The 16,507-nt window shown below is 43.6% G+C and overlaps 1 protein-coding gene across 1 annotated transcript in view; it reads right to left on the reverse strand.

Moving 5' to 3' along the window:
• LOC132818557 (vitellogenin-like) overlaps positions 1-16,507 on the reverse strand; it is a 102,136-nt gene that overhangs the window by 15,792 nt on the left and 69,837 nt on the right. Inside the window, 6 exon segments of the mRNA XM_060829615.1 lie at positions 2,006-2,135; positions 5,821-5,959; positions 6,058-6,200; positions 10,653-10,781; positions 11,462-11,674; positions 13,825-14,000. Of these exon segments, the coding sequence (XP_060685598.1) occupies positions 2,006-2,135; positions 5,821-5,959; positions 6,058-6,200; positions 10,653-10,781; positions 11,462-11,674; positions 13,825-14,000 (930 nt within the window).

Consider the following 16,507-nt stretch of genomic DNA (forward strand, 5'->3'; position numbering starts at 1 on the left):
TTTGCTTTCTTTTATTCAGTCATAGGGTGTGGGCAACACTGCCTTGGTCAGCATTTATTGCCCAGAGGGCAGTTAAGAGTCAAACGCATTGCTGTGGGTCGGGAGTCACATGAAGGCCAGACCAGGTAAGGGCAGCAGATTTCCTTCCCTAAAGGACATTAGTGAACCAGATGGGCTTTTCTTGACAATCAACAATGTTAAGAAATAGATTCTTAATTTCAGATTTTCAAAAATTGAATTCAAATTCCAGCATTTGCCATGGCAGGATTCAAACCCAGGTACACCGAAATACTGTCTGGGTCACTGGATTAACAGTACAACAATAATACCACTTGGCCTTTACTTCCCCATCACATCACCTAATGGCAGATTGACCTTCTTCTACACACACTTAATCAGAACAGCTGTGGTCTTTGACCTCAACTTCTTTTACTAACTTTATCTTCACATCTCTTGATTCCCTCAGATTTTAAAATATCTGTCAATGTCAAGTTTCAATACATTCATTGATTGAGCATCCATATATCTTTAAAGTACAGAATTCCAGGATGACCCCCATATTCTGCAGCTGTGTTCCCCCGTCCTAGACTCTGGACACAGCGCAAAGAGTCTCTCGATTTTTACTCTGTAAAAGCCTCTCAGGATCCAAAATGTGCCACCATCTTCAGTCACTTCTCATAAGTCTGCAGAACTCAGGATGTTGCATAAAGGACTATTCCCATTTAGCTGATGCTCTCAATTTGCATTCATCATTCTAACAGTGACAAACATCTGGACCAGAATGTAAATCATAAGTTATGAAGTTAAAAATCACATAACTCCAGGTTATATTCCAACAGGTTTATTTGGAAACACTAGCTTTCAGAGCACTGCTCCTTCATCAGGTGGATGGACTATAACCTAGCGTTGTGTGACTTTTAACTTTGTCCACCCTAGTCAACACCGGCTTCTCCACATTATAAGTTCATTCCAGCAGATGAACTGGCCTCTGTTTTGTGCAGCTTGGAAAACCCATAGCAGATTAACTGTCAGGCAAAGGCCCAACATTGAATGCACATTGAATCCTTAAAGGAGAACTCTAAAGTCAGTGTACACATACAACAGTACAGAGTTAAGAACATGGGAACATAGGAACACAAGTAGGCCATTCAGCCCCTTGAGCCTGTTCCACTATTCAATGAGACCATGGATGGTCTGTGGCCTAACTCCATATATCTGCCTTTGGCCCATATCCCTTAATACCTTTGCTTAACAAAACTTTATCTATCTCAGATTTAAAATTAACAATGGATCCAACATCCAGTGCTTCTTGTGGAGGAGAGTTCCCAACATCTACCACTGTCGGTGTGTAGAAATGCTTCCCAACAATTTAGATAATATAATCTAAATCAATAATAGGATAACATTTAGATAATAAAAGGACAGGAGTAATAATGTTTTTACACAGAGAGTGGTTCATGTGTGGAATAAATGTCCAGAGAAAGTGGTGGCTGCAGGTATAGTTACAACATTTAAAAGACTTTTGGATAAATTGATAAATAAGAAATGTTTGGAGGGATATGGCCCAAGCACAGGCAGGTGGGACTGGTTTTTTTTTGGGACATGGTCGACAGGTCTTTTCCCTGGGTTGGGGGGGTCTAGAACCAGAGGGCATAAGTTTAGGGTAAGGGGGAAAGATTTAAAAGGGACCTAAGAGGCAAAATTTAACACAAAGGGTGATACATGTGTGGAATGAGCTGCCTGAGGAAGTGGTGGAGGCTGGTACAATTACAACATTTGAAAGGCATCTGGAAGGGTTTAGTGGGATATAGGCCAAGTGCTGGCAAATGGAAAGCAGATGTATTTAGGATAGCTGGTTGGCATATCTGGTTGGACCAAGCATTTGTTTCCACACTGCATGACTCCATGACTCTATGTCAGTTGAGAATTCCATTTTACTTGTTATTTCGCAGACTGAGGTCTAACCAAAATAAGATGCAAAAGCAGAGAGAATAAAATAATGTACCTGTAGATGTTGGTGAAACCATAGCTGGTAAATCAGCCAGGACAAGCAATCCTCTTTGCTGTACTGAGGGAGAGTTCACATCGAAAGGTAATGGTGCTGGGATGAGAAGGTTTCTGCGATTGAAGATATGCTGAATAGAAAAAGAAACAGCATCATGTTCGACTGAAAACAAAATTTGCTGGAGATCACAGAGGGTCAGGCAGCATCTGTGGAGAGGGCTAACATTTTAAGTTTAGGTGACTGTTCATCAGAGATGACATGAAATAGTGGGTTTGATTTAAAACACTGAGGGTGAAACTGTCTCCAACTAAATCCTAAACCTGCTCATAATAAGTGGATTCAAGGTTTCTGCAAATTTTTTTATTCATTCACAGGATGAGAGTGTCACTGGCTAGGCAAGCATTTATTGTCCATCCCTAATTGCCCAGAGGGCAGTCAAGAGTCAACCACATTGTTGTGGGTCTGGAGTCACATGTAGACCAGACCAGGTAAGGATGGCAGTGTCCTTCCTTAAAGGACATTAGTGAACCAGATGGGTTTTTCCAACAATGGAATCCTGGTCATCATAATTCCAGATTTTTAAAAGCAATTGAATCCATCTGCCATGGTGGGATTTAAATCTGGGTCCCCAGAACATTATTTGGGTTTCTAGATTAACAGACCAGCAAAAACACCACTCGGCCATCACCTCACCCAAGCAGAGAGGAAATCATATTACTATGAAATATCATTGCAGTACAGCCTTGTTCATTGTGTTTCTTCAGTACGAGCTCAGGTCTCCCAATCCGTGACTTAACGAAGGAAAACCAGCCAGGATTCCCACACCTAATTACATTCATGTTATGATTCCATATGATGGTCCCAGCAGGTAAGAAGAGAGAGGCATGTATGTTTTCAACTCCTTTTCATGCCCTCAGGACATCCCAAGATCATTGATGAAGTGGGTGTGTGTTTGTGAGAATAGTAAACAGCAGGATCACAAGAACAAAGAAACAAAGTGATTGCGGCCAGATACAGAGATTTTCAGTGAAGTTGTTTGAGGGGTATATGTTGAGTGGGACACCAATGAAAATTTCTTCCCCCTTTCTTTCTATTGTATCTTTGACATATGCCGAGAAGGTGCCTCATTTTAATCTGAGGAACATCCCACCCAACGACATAGAACATAGAACATAGAACAGTACAGCACAGGAACAGGCCTTTCAGCCCCCGATGTTGTGCCAAACATGATGCTAAATCAAACTAGACCCTTCTGCCTGCCCTTGGTCCATATCCCTCTGTTCCTTGCATATTCATGCTCTTGTCTAAAAGCCCTTTAAAAGCCCCTATCGTATCTGCCTCCACCACCACCCCTGGCAGTGCAGTCCCCACTCCTACCACCACCATCACCCTGGCAGTGCAGTCCCCACTCCTACCACCACCAACACCCTGACAGTGCAGTCCCCACTCCTACCACTCTCTGTATAAAACAAAACTCACCCCTCACATCTCCTCTTAACCTCCCCCCTCTCATCTTCAATGCATACCCCCTAGTTGTAGATGCATAGACCGAGCATTCTCACAGTTTCAAACTCATGAGGGGGTTTGCACAAAGCTGGTCGAGAGATACTCTGACTGCTCGTGAATTGATCGAAGACAAGCTATAAAGTATTTGGTGAACGAAGCAAAGGTATAATGTGGAGAAACGTTTGCACACAATGAGTGGTGAGGTACCTGCCAATCTTCTTCCCACTATCCACTCCATCCTCCTCTCTGACCTATCACCTTCAACCCCACCCCGATCTACCTATTGTACTCTTTGCTACCTTCTCCCCAGCACCACCCCCTCTGATTTATCTCTCCATCCTGGAGGCTCCCTGCCATCATTCCTGATGAAGGACTTTTGCCCGAAACATAGATTTTCCTGCTCCTTGGATGCTGCCTGACCTGCTGTGCTTTTCCAGCACCACTTTAGTCTCGACGCTGATTTCCAGCATCTGCAGTCCTCACGTTCGCTGAGTGGTGAGGTTGGTCTGGCTGTGAATGTGCTGGAGGAGGATGGCATAAGAGTTTACTGCAGCTGACACCTCACTGTGCCAGGATCTTACATAGTTAGGGTAACTGGCACCAATTCGCCTTGTAGTATTAATATAGGGCCCGTAGAGGCACAAGAGTAACTTGAGTAACAAATGGTAGCTTATTATAGAGTAAAGTAATAATGGGTTACATTAGCTTAAGATTGGTTAACAGCCCTACACTGATATAAAAAAAGAGGGTCTCTCCAACCAGCAACCAGGCTAACCACGTGAATAACCATCAGCAGTAATGGGAAGGTGGACAGACTGGAATAAGACTAACAGACAATGAGAACTGTCTAGCTCCTCCAATAGACTCTCATATCAGAGGATGGAGTTATACAAAGTTTTTGGAGTTAACTCATTCAGGTCAATCTCCTCATACAACAGTATATTCAATTCAAACAGTCAAAAGGGAATTAGATTGTGATTGGTAAAGGATTACAGGGAGAAGGTCAGAGACTGGCACCCGCTGCATTGTTCATCCAAAGAGCCAGTGCAAACACAATGGGTCGAATGGCCTCCTTCTAGTGATGATCACTGGAACATACAATTGAACATTGAACAGTACAGTGCAGCACTGAAACAGGCCTTTTGGCCCACCATGTCTATGCTGATATGATGCCATTCTAAACTAATCCCATCCGCCTACACATGGTCAGTATCCTGCTATTATTTGCCTGCTCATGTGTCAGTCTAAATGCATCTTAAAGGTTAAGATTGCATCTGCTTCTCCCACCTCCCCTGGCAGTGTGCTCGAAGCAGATACGATAGCAACCTTTAAGATGCTTTTTGTCAGACACATGGACATTACAAGGGTTATGCTAGAGTGTGCATTACACTTTCATGGGCAGAAATCAAACCAATCAAAACCTTTTTCCTCAGCACTGAGCCACAGTTAAAGATGAGGTTTAAGGTTTGATCCCAGGTCACCCTTGCTTCCTCTGAGCACTATTGGGCACTACAATTGGTTTCAGGAACCATCTTTCAAAAAAGGAAAGATTTGCTCCCAGTGGAATGGTGCCCATTGACCAGGCAAAAGCAACAGTGTCTTCTGTCAACCCTCTGATAGGTATAACACCTGAAAACAGTATGAGCCATTCATCATGAATGGCTCCTGGCAGAAGCTCCGGAATTTAAAAAAAATCATTCACAGGATGAGGGTGTTGCTGGCTGGACCAACATTTATTGCCCATCTCTAATTAGGTAGATAAGGGGTAAATGTAGGGGTATGGATGGGTTGCACTTCAGCGGGTCGGTGTGGACTTGTTGGGCCGAAGGGCCTGTTTCCACACTGTAAGTAATCTAATATAATCTAATATAATTGCAGTTATGAGTCAATCACATAGTTGTGGGTCTGGAGTCATGTGACTATATAAGGCTAGTGGTTTCCAGCTGTAAAGGACATTAGTGAACAACAAGGGTTTTTCCTGACAATCGTTTCATGGTCAACATTAGACTCGATGTGGAGCAGCTGGTGTTGGACTGGGGTGGACCAAGTTAAAAATCACACAACACCAGGTTTATTTGAAAGCACTAGCTTATGGAGTGCTGCTCCTTCATCAAATAAGCCTGTTAGGCTATAACCTGGTGTTGTGCGATTTTTAACATTAAACTCCTAATTTCAGCTTATTTTAAATTGAATCCAAATTTCGCCACCTGTTGTCCCAGGATTGACAGTCCAGTGGTAATGCCACTAGGCCAGCTGCTCCGCATAGTGTAGCAACACCACAGAGACAATGTTAGTGAATTGGGAAATACCTTTGGAGTTCGCACCACCACATCCAGCGTTCGCTGAGATGTTGCTGCCATAATCACCGAAAGCCGATGAGCGCGACTCCTTTGATGTCTCTCAGAGAATCCAAACAGGAAGGCGATTCCTGCGAGCTGGTCAGCAAGGCTGCAAGGGAAGTCAGGGGAGTTAATCTTCAGCTCATTGCTCTGAGTACACAGGAATGAAGTGGTAATTGTCAGTTAGCTCAGTAGACTGGCTCCTACATGTCTGCGGTTTCTTTCAGGCTTTGAGGTATTATGTCCCATTGTGCTTTAACCATTACTGCGGGATGGTGTTCAAAACGGCCTGTAGATGCTTTGGCCGCAATCCTGTAGTCTTGGCAATTTTTGCCCCATTTCAATGATGCCTGAAATTTTACAGATTCAGAAATGTTATTGCAGTTCATCAAATGCAGCAAAATTATTAAAAGGCTTTTTTACATTGTGATGCACCCTGTCCCATCTCCCAGAAACATCTAATTTGTGGTTTTTGAGCAATAAATTAAGTTGAAGAGTAGTTTGATATGTGACAGAGGCAAAATCCTCTCATATATTAAAGTTGAACTTTCTCTGCATCTTCTCTGTAGCTGTAACACTATATTCTATATTCTGTTCTGTACCCTCTTTGTTTTAATTAAGCACAGCAACTTCCTTCCAACAATTGACAATGGTCGCATAGACATCACCAAACTTCAGTTCCAGATTGTTAAAATTGAATTCAAACTCCACTATCCACTATGGTGGGACTCAAACCCAGGTCACTGCGGTATTGTGAATGCTTGCACCCTATCCAGGCAAATCATACTTTACATAAATACATCAGGATAATATGGTTCAAATTCCTGGTAAGCAAAGGCATGAGAGAATATTGGAGGTCGGTGGGAAAGTGGGTTTTAGATTACAGCCATGATCTTATTAAATAGAGGGGCACTATCAAGAGGCTGAATGGCCTAATTCTGCTCCTTTTTTGTGCACATGCATGGTAGCACAGGAGGATATAATTTGGCCCATTGAACCCATGGTAGTTCTCTATAAAGAAACAAATAAGCCCCATTGACTGCTCCAACTCTACTGAAAATGTGTTGCTGGTCAAAGCACAGCAGGCCAGGCAGCATCTCAGGAATAGGGAATTCGACGTTTCGAGCATAAGCCCTTCATCCTGATGAAGGGCTTATGCTCGAAACGTCGAATTCCCTATTCCTGAGATGCTGCCTGGCCTGCTGTGCTTTGACCAGCAACACATTTTCAGCTGTGATCTCCAGCATCTGCAGACCTCATTTTTTACTGCTCCAACTCTACGCCCTGCAGGCTTAGTTATGAGCATCTATTCAAATTCCTTTTGAAATTAAAATGCTGATATGTCTCCAAGAGTGGAAAATAACTCAGCTGCCTAGGTTCCTCTGCCAACACCTTCTAAACCCATGGCCCCTACCACCTAGCAGCACATGGGCAGCAGAGAAATGGGAATACCATCATCTGCAAGCTCCCCCTCCAAAGCTACACACCACCCTGACATGGAAATATATCGTCGCTCCTTCAGAGTCACTGGGTCAATATTCTGGCGCCCCCTCCTCATGGACATTATTGCATCCCCATGAACTGCAAGGCTTAAGAAGGCAGCTCACCACCACCATCTGGTGGGGTAATAAATGGTAGCTCTACCAGAGATGAGATTGAGGTGACAGGGACATCAGGCAACAACTCTAAGATGACTCTGAGGTGACAGGGACATCAGGCTGAGCTATTCCTTCCGATGAAAAAGTGTTTTGTTACTTTTGCCAAGAAATTCCAACTGAGTCATTGCTCCTTTATTCTAGATGTACAATCATTGTCTATAACAGTGCTCATAATGAATAGGAAAGGTTTAAAGGGATATGGGTCAAATGCAGGCAAAGTAGGACCAGACTGTTTAGGATACAATAGACAATAGACAATAGGTGCAGGAGTAGGCCATTCTGCCCTTCGAACCTGCACCACCATCCTCCACTGTCATCCCTGCTAAGGTATTGCACCTTTGGCCAGCTCCTCCCTCATAGCTCCATAGTTCCCTTTATTCAACAAAGTACTGTCACTTCTGATTGTATCCGTTCCCTCTCAAATTGCAGATTGAAGCTTATTGAATTATGGTCACTACTTCCCAATGGCTCCTTCGCTTTGAGGTCCCTGATCAATTCTGGTTCGTTGCACAATACCAAGTACCTGGTTGGCATGGGTGAGTTGGACCTAAGGCTCTGCTTCCATGCTGTTTGACTCTATGAGTACATAATAAACCTGAAGACCATCCTATGAACAATAAAATGTTTCTGATGATTCTGCATCCCGTTTTGACCCACAATGTTGGTTATTCCATTTCAAAAGTGAGGATATTATTTCAGAAAGTTTACAGAGGAGTAACAAATTATTCTTGAGTTTAGCAGGCTTAGTTCAGAAAATAGGCTCAAGTGTCAGTTTAGTTTTACTGAACCAAAGGGACATATGGTCACACATTGGAGACAGCACAGATGGAGTCTATTTGATTAATTTCCACTGGAGCTGCCAATCCTCCCCAATCCTCGATCCCATATTCTTCCTTTTCAAATATGAGTTTTCAAAAAAATGGAGGTTGTCGACATAGAAACTGCTTAGACTCTGTGACTGGAAAGAGAAGCTCAGCAATGATGAACAAGGATTGGAATCAGGGATGTATCTCAGAGAGGTTTGAGGGACAAGTCATATGAGAAAGATTTGCTGAACTCTGTTGCAGAAAGATCTGCAGCTTTGTTAAATCTTGTTGTCAGATCAGATCTGGCCTCAGGTGAGTGAATCGTAACATGCTTTATAAAACATTACCATATACAGGGGGTGGGGAAAGATGACATCTTCTGGACATCGATAGTTTCAGGCTACGGTTCTGTGACAATCAGATGTTACTATGACATAGCTACTTACACATGCTCAATAGCTATTCTTAGATTAAAAGTATATTCAAACCTTTACTTCACCACGCTCAGTGACCTCCATCAGCAGGAATCATTCCAGTTTCTTTTAACAAGTCCTGACTCATCCTGAACTGCCGATATCCTTTTCTTGCACTCTCATCCTCACTCCCTCCATTCCTCACTCTCTCTCACACTCGCTCATTCCCTCCCTCGCTTGCTCTCATACTCACTCATTTTCTCCCTCCCTCACTCTCACACTCACTCACTCCCTCTCTCACTCATACACTCACTCTTATTCTCACTCATGCCCTCACCCTCACACCCACTCATTCCCTCTCTCATCCACCCTCACACTCATTCATTCCCTCCCTCTCTCACTCTCACACTCAGTCATTCCATCCCTCCCTCAGTAACACTCACATTCACTCATTCCGTCCCTAACTCACTCACTCTCACACTTGCCCATTCCCTCCCACACTCACTCATTCCCTCACTCACTCTCACATGCACTCATTTCCTCACTCACTCATTCTCACATTCACTCCCTCCCTCACTCATACAATCACTCTTATTCTCACTCATACCCTCACCCTCACACTCACTCATTCCCTCCCTCACTCACCCTCACACTCATTCATTCCCTCCCTCACTCACCCTCAAACTCACTCATTCCCTCCCTCACTCACTCTCGCACTTGCTCATTCCCTCCCTCACTCACTCTCACACTCACTCATTCCCTCTCTCACTCACTCTCACACTTGCTCATTCCCTCCCACACTCACTCATTCCCTCACTCACCCTCACACTCACTCATTCCCTCCCTCTCTCAGAAACACTCACATTCACTCATTCCCTCCCTAACTCACTCACTCTCACACTCGCCCATTCCCTCCCACACTCACTTATTCGCTCACTCACTCTCACACTCACTCATTTCCTCACTCACTCATTCTCACACTCACTCCCTCCCTCACTCATACAATCACTCTTATTCTCACTCATACCCTCACACTCACACTCACTCATTCCATCCCTCACTCACCCTCACACTCATTCATTGTCTCTCTCCCTCAGTCACACTCACATTCACTCATTCACTCCCTCACTCACTCTCACACTCACTCATTCCCTCCCACACTCACTCATTCCCTCACTCACTCTCACATTCACTCATTCCCTCCCTCGCTCACTCACTCTCATACTCACTTATTCTCTCCCTCCTCCCCTCATTCACTGTCACACTCATTTCCTCACTCAACAAAGCTCTGTGTCAGAATCAGCACCTTGTGAAGAAACCCTTTTCAACCCTGGTGCATAAGGTCATAAGAAATAGGAACAAGAGTAGGCCATTTGGCCCCTCACGCCTCCTCCACCATTCAATTGGATCATGGCTGATCCAACATTCCTTATGTCCACTTTTCTGCCCTCTCTCTCTATCCCTTGGAGGTAAAAGTCCATTTTGTGAAAGTAACATGATGCGCCAAGCGCTGACACAAGCAAAGTCTTTTTTTAGGAATTGGGAATGCCATCCAGCTCCTGTGGCCTGTTCACCCATTCAGTCAGACCATGGCTAATCCGAATTGCAAATCCTTTCTCTTTCTTTCCACCCATTGATGTCTGAAGTAGTTGCACAGAGTCCGGTGTCCAGTTACCAAGTCACCTGTTATTTACACCTGCATAGTACCCTGGCTGTGACCAGCCAGCTCAGAGTGAGCTGAGGAGTTTCTAATCTCCTGGTGATAATTTTTTCTTTCTTTTTAGAGAAACAAACCAAAAATCCAAAAACACAAAACAAAGGAGGGCAATGTTTCAGACCTAGAGTATACAGACAGTAGCCAGCCAGCTTGGAGGCATCTGAGGAGATTCTAATCTCCTGGTTTTATATAGATACATATATTTTACATTCTCCTTTTTTGTTTTAGTGGCAGTCCTAGGCAGCAGCAGCAGAAGTGCAGGCAAGGCCCAAGCTACGGTGGTAGGAGCAGGCCCAGGCTCAAGCAGTAGCAGCAGTAGTGGTGACTGCCTGTGCAGCTGAATACAGTTCAAACATAAAGAGAAAAAAACAAGCACAAACAAACAATAAAGAAACCTAAACTGAAAAGAAACAAATATCTTCCCTCAACAAAAAAGGAGGGGGATGGGGAAAAGACACTCTTCTCTCCTCAGTACCAGCAGGAGCACATTGACTATAGCACCAGCCAGCTCAGAGTCAAACCTCAACTGGGGCGATTCTAATCTCCTGGTTTCATATATATACTTTCCTTTTCCCCTGGTTATATCGGTCGGCCAAAGCATTCCTGATTGTCCCAGGTTAACAACCCCAATCAAGAACCTCGTAGTTAACAAGGTCCACCTAGTTCCAATCACTACAATATCCTTCGCTTCCACAAATCTATCCACCTGAATCTTGAACAGTACAATTGTCTCTCATCACCTTTGTAGATTTCTTCTGTTTTTAAGAAAATTGTGCTTCCTGATTTTCGTCCTGAACAAATGAGTTCTAATTTTGAGATTATGTTCTGACATTCTTGAGAGAAAATTGGGTTTCTGTGTCTATGCTATCTAATCCTTTTTTCTTATTAAACCCTTCCAGTAATCCAGTACTGAATATTTGGGCATCCTAGAGAAGAAAATGTGGATTTTTTTAGTGTTCTATCCAGAAATAATACAGATTTTGATCAGACCCATGTGGTTTCCCTGTTGTACATTACCAATGCTCTGTGCACGTTAGGCATCTCAGCATCAACACAAGCTCGCCAGCTTCCTCCTTCTTGAAGTTCATCCACAAATAGTTGTAATGCTCGTTGGTCCATTGAATTATCCATATAGGCCTTTGTCTCATAGCCTTTCTCTTTGTCATCCATCATGATGGCTCGGGTTAGCAGTGAAAATATTGGTGGCACAGAGTCTCCAAGGAACAAAGACTGAGGGTGGAAAATTTAAATAAGAGCACACAGATTCTTACTCAGAAATATTCATGGAGAATGCTTCAGGCCATTGCATTTAATTGTAAATGTAACAGCCATTTATGTCATAACTTTAACATAGTTAACAACATTCCAAAATGTTTCACAGACAATGTTTAACATTATGTCACCTGGAAAGTTTTAGGGAAAGGGTTGGCACACTGAAGGACAAAGAAGGAAGGATATGCGCGGAGTCAGAGAAAATGGGTGAGATTCTTAATGAGTACTTTGCATCGGTATTCACCGAGGAGAGGGACATAGCAGATGTTGAGGTTAGGGATAGATCTTCAATTACTTTAGGTCAAGTCAGCATAAGTAGGAAGTGTTGGGTATTCTAAAAGGCATTAAGGTGATCAAGTCCCCAGGTCCAGATGGGATCTATCCCAGGTTACTAAGAGAAGGGAGACAGGAAATAGCTGGGGATTTAACAGATACCTTTGCAGCATTCTTGAATATGAGGGAGATGCTAGGGGACTGGAGAATTGCTAATGTTGTCCCCTTGTTTAAGAAAAATAGTAGGGATAATCCAAGTAATTATAGAGCTTTGAGCCTGACGTCAATGGTAGGGAAACTACAGGAGAGGATACTAAAGGATAGGATATATACCCATTTGAAAGAAAATGGGCTTATCAATGATAGGCAGCATGGTTTTCTACAGGGAAGTTCATGTCTTACAGATCTAATAGAATTCTTTGAAGAGGTGACAAAGTTGATTAATGAGGGAAGGGAAGTAGATGTTGTATGCACGTAAGGCATTTGATGATGTTGCCCATGGTAGGCTGATGAAGAAGGGGAAGTCGCATGGGGTCCAGGGTGTTCTAGCTAGATGGATAGAGAACTGGTTGGGCAACAGGAGACAGAGTGGTAGTGGAAGGGAGCTTCTCAAAATAGACACCTGTACCAGTGGTGTCCCACAGGGATCTGTGCTGGGACCACTTGTTTGTGATATACATAAATGATTTGGAGGAAGATGTAAGTGCCTCATTAGCAAGTTTGCAGATGACACTAAGATTGATGGAGTAGCAGATAGTGAAGGGAACTGTCAGAGAATGCAGCAGAATATAGATAGATTGGAGAGTTGGGCACAGAAATGGCAGAGGGAGTTCAATCTGGACTAATGCGAGGTGATGCATTTTGGAAGGTGCAATTCAAGAGTGAACTATGTGGTAAATGGAAAACTCCTGAGGAAATTGATGTACAGAGAGATCTGGGTGTTCAGGTCCATTGTTCCCTGAAGGTGGCAATGAAGGTCAATAAAGTGGTCAAGAAGGCATATGGCATGCTGTCCTTCTTCAGACGGGGTATTGAGTACAAGAGTTGTCAGGTCATGCTACTGTTGTATTGGACTTTGGTTCAGCCACATTTGGAATACTGCATACAGTTCTGGTTGCCACATTACCAAATGGGTGTGGATGCTTTGGAGTGGGGTGCAGAGGAGGTTCACCAGGATGTTACCTGGTATGGAGGATGAGGTTGAGTGGATTAGGATTATTTTCATTGGAAAGAAGGATGTTGGGGGGACCTGATTGAGGCCTACAAGATCATGAGAGGTATAGACAGGGTGGATAGCAAGAAACCTTTTCTCAGAGTGGAGGACCCGATTACTAGGGTTCACGAGTTCAAAGTGAGATGGGAAAAGTTTAGGGGAGATATATGGGGAAATGTTCTTCACTCAGAGGGTGGTGAGTACCTGGAATGTGTTACCAATGGAAGTGGTAGGGATGGGAATGATAGAATCATTTAAGATGTATCTAGCCAGATTCATGAATGTGCAGGGAGCAAAGGGATACAGATCCTTAGAAAACAGGAAACAGGCTTAGATAGAGGATCTGGATCGGTGAGGCTTGGAGGGCGGAAGGGCCTGTCCCTGTGCTGTAAGGTTCTTTGTTCTTTGTTCTAAATGGGACTAGTTCAGTTTAGGAAACCAGGTCAGCATGGATGAGTTGGGCCAAAGGCTCTATGACTCTATAACACCAGACCATTCAGGTTAACCATTACCTGCCAGAGATATTTAAGCAGAGACCATAGATGTTTGCTGCAGTTGCCTATAACTCATTAGTCAAGCTATTACCAATTCTGGTTATTCGAATAATTTAGCTATCATATACCTGCTGCGATGAAGATGAAGATGAAGATGAAGATGATGAAGTAGATGAGCTCGAAAAACTCGCTGTAGATCCTGAGCTGGATCTAGATGATGACTCAAAGCTTAATCGACCTTTGTTTCGTGACTGGAATTGAAGATCACTTGCATGAGTAAAATCTGGGAACTTTACCAAATACCCTATATATGTTTCATAGATAGAGATAGCAAGAGACAGAGAAAGAGAGAGATAAACAGAAAGACAGAAAGAGAGACAGAAAATGAGTGATAGATACACACAAATTCACATTCAAGCAACTATGGTGACTAGGTGGTTAGTAGTGTTGCCTTACAGCGCCAGGGACCTGGGTTCAATCCCATCCTTGGGTGACTATCTGTGCAGAGTTGGTACATTCTCCCCGTGTCTGTGTGGGTTTCCTCTGCTTTGCTCCCACAATCCCAATGACCTCCAAATCACAACTGTATGAGGGTGATGTGGATTGGTCACACCAAATTGGCCACAGCATCCAGGGATATGCAGGCTAGGTAGGTTAGTCATAGTAAATACAGGGTTATAGTGTAGGGGTTGGGATCCTCTTCAGAGGGCTGATGTGGACATGACGGGTGGAATGGCTTGCTTCCACACTGTAGAAAGTCTATTCTATGATTCTTTAAAATAATATCCTGAAGTTGTCCCAGAATATTTCATACCAGACAGGTATCACTTCAGGGATGTTTTCATTGGTGCTATATAGTCAAATGGCAGTAGCCAATTTGTGCAAAGGAAGGCCCACATACAGGAACTGAAATAAACAATTACTTTGGTAGTGCTTCTTAGAGAACAGGCAAAGGTGAGGACTGCATTTCCTGCTCCTTGGATGCTGCCTGACCTGCTGTGCTTTTCCAGCTTCTCTACTTGGAAAACAACTGTTGCTTCGGATACTGGGAGACTGTTGTGCTTTAAATGATTGACTTGAACAAGCATTCCTCCCTGGTTTAACATTTCATCCAAAAGACAACATCTTTGAATCTCTAGATTCTGCAATGTCAGTCCAGATGGCTTCCAGGAATTCTTAATTCCAGCTGTTGCTTTGTCAGGAGTACAGAAGAAAACCCATTTAGAGTTTTGGGTGACTGAAACTTACACAGTTTAGGTGAGAGAGCAGGAAAATACTGTTACAGGTAGTGTGTAGTGGTGACAAAGAATAGGTGAAAGATTTGAAGCAGTTGGAATTAATCATGGTTGAAAATACTACAGAGCTGTAATCCAATGGTCTTTATGATGGAGAAGATACTGATGTTTGGAAATTTGGCTTGAAGTAATCAGACTGGGAACATCCCTAGTTCAAATTTAGCCAATCAAAGGGAGTGGGAGTGGGAGAAGGAAGGGAGTGTGTTGGTGGTGTAGATGAAATCGGTTGGAACTGTTGATGACAGAAACTGAAGACAATATCTTTCTACTGTTTAACTGGAGGGAACTATTGATCACCAAGAATAGCAGTCTGGCCACAAGGGCATGTGGAGACATGGAGGACTTGAGAAAGGTGTTCAAGAAGCAGAACTGGGTATTGTCAGCACACACACAGCAACTGCACAGTTTCAAATGATGATCTGCCATATTTGATGTACAGGAAGAGGGAAGTGACAGATTTAACCCTGGAAGTCTGCTGATATGGGAACACAAGCTAATGCTGGATATGGCTTGATTGGATCAATAAAAATTGGAAGTGTAGCGGACAGTGGAGAAGGTTATCTCAGATTACAAAGACGTCTTGATCAAATGGGCTAAGATGTGGCAGGTGGAGTTTAATTTCACTAAATGCGAGGTTTTGCATTTTTTAAGACAAACAAGGGCAAGACTTATACAGTTAATAGTAGAGTCGAGAGTGTGGTGCTGGAAAAGCACAGCAGGTCAGGCAGCATCTGAGGAGCAGGAGAATCAAACTTTTGGACATAACTCTTCATCAGGAATGAGGTTTGTGGGCTGGGGGGGGTGAGAGATAAATGGGAGGGGGATAGGGATGGGGCTGGGATGGAGGGTAACTGGGAATGTGATAGGTACATGAAGAAGGTGGTGTGATAGGTAGATCAAGGTGGGGGTGTGATAGGTAGATCAAGGTGGGGGTGTGATAGGTAGATCAAGATGGGGGTGTGATAGGTAGATCGAGGTGTGAGTGTGATAGGTAGATCAAGGTGGGGGTGTGATAGGTAGATCAAGGTGGGGGTGTGATAGATAGATGAAGAAAGTGCTGTGATAGGTAGATCAAGGTGGGGGTGTGATAGGTAGATCAAGGTGGGGGTGTGATAGGTAGATCAAGGTGGGAGTGTGATAGATAGATGAAGAAAGTGCTGTGATAGGTAGATCAAGGTGGGGGTGTGATAGGTAGATTAAGGTGGGGGTGTGATAGGTAGATCAAGGTGGGGGTGTGATAGGTAGATCAAGGTGGGGGTGTGATAAGTACATGAAGAAAGTGCTGTGATGGGTAGATGAAGGTGGGGGTGTGATAGGTAGATCTAGATGGAGGTGTGATAGGTAGATCAAGGTGGGGGTGTGATAGATAGATGAAGAAAGTGCTGTGATAGGTAGATCAAGGTGGGGGTGTGATAGGTAGATCAAGGTGGGGGTGTGATAGGTAGATTAAGGTGGGAGTGTGATAGGTAGATCAAGGTGGGGGTGTGATAGGTAGATCAAGGTGGGGGTGTGATAA

The sequence above is a fragment of the Hemiscyllium ocellatum genome, chromosome 9 (genome assembly GCF_020745735.1).
Source record: "Hemiscyllium ocellatum isolate sHemOce1 chromosome 9, sHemOce1.pat.X.cur, whole genome shotgun sequence".
NCBI classification, from domain to species: Eukaryota; Metazoa; Chordata; class Chondrichthyes; order Orectolobiformes; family Hemiscylliidae; genus Hemiscyllium; species Hemiscyllium ocellatum.